Below are 7783 nucleotides of genomic sequence, written 5' to 3'. Positions count from 1 at the left end.
GCACATACACAAAATGGCATTTTAAAGTTTCGCTTAATTTCACAAAACAGTTATATGCACATCCTGGCTGGTATGCAAATGAGGAGACTATGACGTCATCCACTAACTATTTCTTTTGTATTTTATTATATGAAATATTCTAATTTTCTCCTCATTGTCAAGTGATACAACGATTATTTCCTCCCTGAACATGTGGCATTAGCATTGTTCAATACTATATGGTTCGGTCAAGTTGGTCCTTATTGCCAAATTTAAAAAAAATGAAATATTGTATAATTGAAACAATAAAAAACAAAAGAAATAGTGAGTGATAGACATCATCGACTGACTCACCTAGTTGTGTTTTGTGAAAAATAAGCGAAACTTTTACTTGTCATAACTTTCTTATTTTACTTCCGATTTAGATGAAATTTTCAGCACTATGCTACTTTGATTTTTCTCTGTTTATTAAAGTCAGCATTTTCTTGGGGTGGACTTGACCTTTAAAGAGTGAAAGATGTGTTTGTTATCGGGAGATTGCATAATTACATTGACCCATTTTTTTCTCTAATTTGTTGTCATCTTTCCTTAATATCTACAAAGTAAATCCCTTTATTTTCATCATCTGTCCTTGAATCGTCCATACAGCTATTATGGATTAAAGATTAGCATTTGCTGCAAAGTAGCTTTTAGTTCACAGCGGACTTTAGACATGACCAAATAAGTAAAACCCAATACATATACAAAAGAACGTCGGGTTTTTCGCATCAGGGAAGAATTAATTCTTCATAAGTAAGAGCACAAAGAACTAAAAAAAAAATCTTCATGAAAATTCACATTTTTAAATTAACCATCTCTTTCCCACTATCGATTAGTTCTTGATCATCCTCCACCATCTCTCATCCCCCTCTCTCTAACGTTGAGTACCTTTCTAATAAAATTTCCCCTTTCCTTATCTTTCTCTCCCTCTGTTTTGCCCCTCTCTTTCTTTCCTAGTTTAACACTCTTCTATCTTCATTATTTTCGTTTTTACCATTTCCATTAATTTCAAACAGGATATGCTATATAAACCTGCAACTCCCACACCCTGCGAAACAGAGAAATTATTCACCATCCACTGTAATTGTTAAAAAACAAATCAAACAAACGGTTTGCAAACTGTTTGGTTTTTCTAGCCGGGTAACATTTTATTGCATTTGTGAAGGCTTTGCCAAGCGGTGCTAATTCTGGGGTGTAAAGCGTTAATTGTTCGGTAATTACTACAGTAATAATAAATATGTCAAAATGTTTAATACAAAGTTGCCTCCCCCGCTCGCGCTATTATGTTATAATCCATATGCCTTCGGATAATGCATTATGTGTGAATTATGGGCACACCGTTGTTTCATCCGAGGGCTTGCAAAAGAAACTTTCCTGATATCCAGGGAAAAGTTTCATCGAAGTACTTGTCGGACGTTTCATCTGACAAGTCCTATTTTATTCGACAGTTACCATAGTAACCGTGCTTGTCAGCAAATCAAATTGAAGAAAATTTGTCAGATCTGACAACTTGTCCGATGAAAATATTGATGAAAATGCTCCCCATGTCTATATTATGCAGATATTGCCTACCTAGAGTTTGAATATAACATTTCCTCTCACTGACGTAGTTATATTTTTCCCAAGGGATTATATTTTGCCCGAAGCGCGCAGCGCTGAGGGAAAATATTATCCCGAGGGAAAAATATAGCTTCGGAGGGGAGTTGAAATGTTATTTATTAAAACGATAGACCAGGCAATATCTGTTATATTATATAGTCTATGTGGATTCGCCATCAGAAATTGCATTCATCATCTGGCTCAAACCCGAAATTCTTGCTACAGCTCTAATCCATCTACGTCATAATATTTTTTTTTTTTTTAAATACATCAAGCGCGTACTTCATGCAATCGACGTGTTAACATTAGCGCGTACATCAAATAAACTACCTTGTTACGCAACTTGTATGCAGCGAGTGACGTCACCTTAGTGAATATAACGCCGCAATTGACAATACAACGCAGTATATTCCCTGAGGTGACGTCAAAACCTAGAATATAACAAATGCGATCCTCGCAGTTATGGTCACGTGATGGTGTATTGACCTATCACTGATTCGAATCTACATAACCTATGTAATATTCTCCTATATACGAGCATAATGATGCACGATCGATTGGATGAGATCTGGCGCTTGTCTTTCTCAGTCTGTCCTCATCTGAATCGCGTTTTTGATTTTTATTGTCAATTATTACGATTAAATCGTGTTCTATGGTCATGATATTAATATTGTTCATGAAAGCTAGATTTATTTTACGTTGATCGCGCCAATTTTCCGGCCATTTTCTGGTTTGATTAAAGCACAGTACTGCGCATGCACGATCGATGGCGATGACTTCCATTCATGAATTCATCGTGCATAAATTATCTCGGCACGAGCAGACGAGTAAGACTCGAACTATGATCGAAATAAACTTCAAATTAATGGTGAATATAGGCATCATAATTACACAATCGGTTTCATTTTGGGGGCAATATAAATCAAGTAGTTGTCAAGTTGGACATTACTGTTATTTTGATTTTTGATGATTGATTGTGTGAACCAAACGAATCGGCCGGCCAACGTATTTTTTTTTCGATGCACCGATTTTGCAAAATCTGCACCGGCGCTCGATGACATCGATCGAACACCGATTTTAAAATCGATTCGACTCAGGCTTACTTAACTCCGCAACCGTAAGTCACTTTTCATCCAAACTTGGATGGTAGATGGACTTGGGGGACCTGCATGTTATGCTGCAGTCGGAGGTCACATGGTAAGGTCAAAGGTCATTTTCAGGTCAACGTTAAAGTCTACATGCAAGATTCTCTTATGACACATAACTCTGCAACCGTAAGTCACTTTTCGACCAAACTTGGGTTGCAGGTGTACCTAGGAGACCTGTATGTTATTGTGTTCAGAGGTCACATGGTATGGTCAAAGTTCATTTTGAGGTCAACATTAAAGTTCATGGGCAAGACTCTTATGACAAGTGTTATTCCATCCCAGTCATTTCACAATGAAGTTTTGATACAATTCTGTTGCGTGCCCTCGCAAATCACAATATTTGTGGTTATTTTCATAAGTGGGCGAGACACAAATTCGCTTATGCCTTGTTTAAAGATAATTGTAACCTAATTCTCTATTCCTTGAAACTTGGATAATTCATATATTTAACTTCAACTCCATTTATTTGTGTATTTCAATCAACTTTCAGTAAAAAAAAAGATACATACAAAGTAAAGTAATAAAAAGATAAAGGAGACAGCAAGAAAATCAAAAGTGCTTTATACACCTTGCAACAATCAAAAGGCTGTATAATGAATAGAATGAATGAGATGTCAATCCAGAACAGTATAATTACAATGTTATAATAGCAGTATGTTCACAGTATTAATAACAATTATGTCATATGATCTGGGGGGGGTGTTTCACAAAGATTTAAGTATGACTTAGAGTCGCACTTAAATACCGAGTTGCGTACGGTATGAAAGGCTTGACCGCATTGGTCAGATCGTGTCATGAGGACGCGCATGCACTAATGCGCGTCTATCAATAAGATCGCGCGTTGCATATCATGTACGCGTCGGCATTTAAGTGCGACTTCAGTCATACTTTAATCTTTGTGAAACACACCCCAGGTATAGTTTAATCCTATCAGTCTTTGGGGTACAATCTGTAATATGAAAAGCTAATTCTGTGACGTTTTATGACTTTTTAAAGGCCACCGCACACCTTACGACTGGTCTGCGACCCGATTTCAGAATAAAATGTAATAGAATTTGATGCTAATATTGAGACTTGGAATATCTTACTGTGTAATGTTCGAAATCATCGTACGAATACCTATGATCAAATTTGTGACTATGCTATCATCCTTCTTAGAATAAAAAAGAATTAAAAAAGAATTAATTCCTTGAATGCTTGAGCGCCTAGGCAGCCCAGCTAAAGCCGGGGTAATAATAGCAGGGCCCGCTGGGAGAACAGTTTTCGGAACTGAAGCGGCTACCCTGGGTAAATATACCGCTATTATTATTATTATTATTATTATTATCATCTAGTCGTAATGACGTCATAGCAGTCTTACGATTGGCTACGATTTGAAACTAATTTGGACTTTACTCCAAAATAAGGGCTTGAAATCATTCAAAATTGTTATAATATTATTATTTCAATTAATTTTAACCTCAAATAAAATGATATGTTCCATTCACATCTGCAGAAAATGAGCAAAATGCGATTTGTTCCAAAATCGGGTCGCAGACCAGTCGTAAGGTGTGCGGTCGCCTTAAGTCTTTCGCTAATTTTGAGACCTTATTCACCACATATATGTATAGCAAGCATCACAACAAGCATTTCAGGATACAATACAGTGCCAAACATGGCTCACTTTGTATGGGGTCAAATTAAAATTAGATTCATAATATGAAGATCAAGTTTATTCTAATGGGACTGACTAAGGTATTTAGGGTAAAGTTTTGTTCTTGAATCGTTTGTAATGATTTTCATTGAAAAGCAATACAAAGAAAAAAAAATTGACATATTTAGAATAAGATATATACAGAGATAAATGTTGATGTCGACTAAGCTCTGTAGGGGGGACTGGGTCATGATGGCCCCCTCCCCATATCCTCTATACTTTGAAAATAGCCGTATAGAGTTAAGAAAAGCAGGTCTTCAGCATCAGCAAGCAACATTTAAGATTCATTTCGAAATAATGGAATGGTGTACATGTTTTAAGATGAATGGGTAAATTATTGCACCTGCTGTTGTTCCTCACCTACAGACTTTCAAATGGATTAAACAGGTATAACACTATTGATAGCCTTGTTGGATCTTATGCTCTTCTCAAATTGAGCCCAGAAAAGTTCCTGACCATCCTCATCATCTGTCCAGAGCATGTAAGGTTTGTTCTTACTAAGGAACAACCTGACTAGGTATGGAAGGTCATCATCCCGGATATCCTCAAGGAAAATTAGAATGACCATATCCAGTTTGGTATCATTGATTTGCTCCAGGGCGATACGCACCTTGGTCAAGAACCAAGCATCATTTATACAATTATAACTAATCAAAAAGACTGTCTTGAAGCTGTTATCAACAACATAGTGAAGTGCGTTGAGGTAGAACATACTAATGTTAAGGTCATTGTCACCGAAGGCCACTTTCTGAAGATGTGGAAACCTTTCCTGCAGAACTGGCTTCATGATGCGGTCAACCCATTCCTGGTCTTCTTCGTTATACATAATGTTTAGCTGGTATTCATATTCCTGTTCATCAAATTCATGGTTGATTTCCTCGTAGCCAAAGATAGCCAGCTTTAAGAGGAATAACTTGTAGTTTAGCCACCATCGTTGCTTGTAAGCCACCCAGCCAATCACCAATACCAGAAGACCAGAAAGAGTTACACTTGTGATCATCACAATGTCAATTCCACAATATTTGTCTGGGTTAAACATTAGTAATGGGGAATTAACCTCTGCTTCCAGGGATGTCAGTGAGCAGAGAGTTTGCTTTGGACGCCAGAGTTCAGCATTGTCTGAATGTAGCCATTTTACAAACCAACTCAGGCGGCATGTACAGGAGAATGGGTTCCCGGCAGCATGTATTCTTAGTGTCGTATTCGTTGGAAACGACGTCATTGGCTCTATTATGGCAATTCTGTTTTGTTGAATGAACAGACTGTGCAAAGATGTGGTTTCCTTGAACAGTATTCTTGGAATAGACTCAAGTTTATTATTACCTAAGAACAGAACAGCAAGATGGTGTTGCCTTTGAAGCAGGGACTCAGGTACCTTCATGATAGCATTGTCACGGAGGTCCAATGTTCTAAGGGCAGTGAGGTTATCAAAGATACCACAGCTCAGAACCGTTATAGTACACTGTGACAGGTAAAGAATCTTGAGATTTGTCAAAGGGTTGAATGTACCTGGTGCTAACATATCAAGCTTATTTTTTCTTAGATCCAGGGTCTCCAATGAGGATAGTCCCCAAAAGAGTGTTCTGTTTGTTTCAGCATGGTATATATCTGCACTTCTAAGGCTGTTGTCACGCATGGTCAACCTTTTGAGCGATGAAGTATTTGTAAATTGACTCAGGTTAAACAACCTTAATGGAGCAGATGATAAGTCTAAAACTAGTAGATGCGCCAGGTAGCGGAAAGCGTAATTGATATCTTGGTGATTCTCATTGGTAAGATAGAGTTCTTGGAGGTGTCTCAAGTTGAAAAAGGAATATGGCGAGTACTGGTGAGTGAAGCCATTGTTAGACATGTTCAGAATCTTAAGATTTGTGAAACTCCACATTAAGAACCTCCTTATCCCTGTGAATTTGTTAGAAGACAGGTCTATATATTCTACTGAAGGAATTGTCACATTGCTCCTTTCAATATCTTTTATACTATTATGTGCCAAATTGAGGTGAGACAGTGAGGATAGGCCTGATACCAAATCGATGGATACACTTGTGATCTGATTATTATTGAGCTTAAGTTTTGATAACATTTCCATGCAAGAGAATGTATTCCAGCTTAGAGTTGTCAGGTGATTGTAAGACAAATCCAGATCAATTAACTTATCTAATCCGCAGAATGATTTATTTGATAATTTAGTAACTTGGCTATAGTGGAGCAAAACAGTCTCTGTCTGATTAAAACCCCAAAATGCAAAGTCTGGTATGTGTCTTATTTTGTTTTGATTTAAAATAAGTTCAGATATTTTACCATAATTTTCCAGAGAGACATTTGATTTATTCCATGGAATTATATGCTCTATCTTGCAATTACTTACATCTAGAGTTGTGATATTAGTTCTCCCTAACACCATGGAGGGGGTAAAGTTTTTAAAATTGTTTGCTGACAGCGGCAACCACCTCACTGAATGCAAATAGGAGAAAATGTTGAATTGAAGACTATGTAAGGCATTACCCCTTAGATTTAGGATGTCCAGTGAGCAGTTCTGTAGTGGTTCAAAGTAACCTGAATCAATCAAAGAGATTTTATTCCCATCTAACAAAAGTTTTGTTATGCTTTTAGACTCAGGCAGTGCATTATGAGGAAAATAAATCAATCTGTTTCTGCTAAGAATGAGTCTAGAGAGGAAATGATTTGCTTTGAACAACCCTGATGGAAGAGAAACCAGTCTGTTGCCTGTTAGACTTAAGTTCCTGAGGTGGCTCAGGGGCTCAAAGGCACCATGCTCTATCTTTGAGAGAACATTGCGTTCAAGTCCCAAGGAAGCAATGCTAGGAAGATATAAAAAAGAACTGTTGAATAAGGTTGATATCATATTGAAGGAGAGATCGAATATTACTGTGTTGCTTGGAAGTTTCTGAGGAACAGATTTGAGATGTAGGTGAGTGCAGATTGCTTTTGTTCCAAGGCTTGTGTTCTTGAGGATGCATCCTCTGGTTGACTCAATGCTGGCACTTCCTGATGCATTCTTGACAGGCCACACAGCCAGAAGCATGTACATGGCGAAGAGCAGTATCCACAGACAGGCGGAAACCCTTTTGGTAATATCAACAGCCCTCATTATTGTGATCTTAAAGATGTCACAACTAAACAAAACTGCCTGTTTTCAAAGGATGACAAAATCTGTTGGATAAGGAATAGTGGCCTTCAGATAGTTGAGTAGGAAGGTTGTAAAATGTCAGGATTTCCTATTTGTTTCAGAATGGCCAAATCTATTTCTGCAATGACCACCTGCAGTTAGTTTGTTGAGAATTTTCTTTCAAAATTGTGTAAT

The 7783-nt window shown here is 37.4% G+C and overlaps 1 protein-coding gene across 1 annotated transcript; it reads right to left on the bottom strand.

Annotated features, from left to right (window-relative positions):
• Positions 1–4837: 4837 nt before the first annotated feature.
• LOC129283094 (slit homolog 2 protein-like) lies at positions 4838–7510 on the bottom strand. The gene has a single exon (XM_054918929.2). The coding sequence runs from the start codon at positions 7508–7510 to the stop codon at positions 4838–4840; it is 2673 nt and encodes an 890-aa protein (XP_054774904.2).
• Positions 7511–7783: the final 273 nt, after the last annotated feature.

The sequence above is a fragment of the Lytechinus pictus genome, unplaced genomic scaffold, assembly GCF_037042905.1.
Source record: "Lytechinus pictus isolate F3 Inbred unplaced genomic scaffold, Lp3.0 scaffold_20, whole genome shotgun sequence".
In the NCBI taxonomy this organism is placed as follows: Eukaryota; Metazoa; Echinodermata; class Echinoidea; order Temnopleuroida; family Toxopneustidae; genus Lytechinus; species Lytechinus pictus.
This window is presented reverse-complemented; position numbering and strand designations above follow the sequence as displayed.

Bases quoted from the DNA above. Each gene is read 5' to 3' on its own strand.
- LOC129283094 (XM_054918929.2), bottom strand. From the start codon at position 7,510: ATGTACATGCTTCTGGCTGTGTGGCCTGTCAAGAATGCATCAGGAAGT.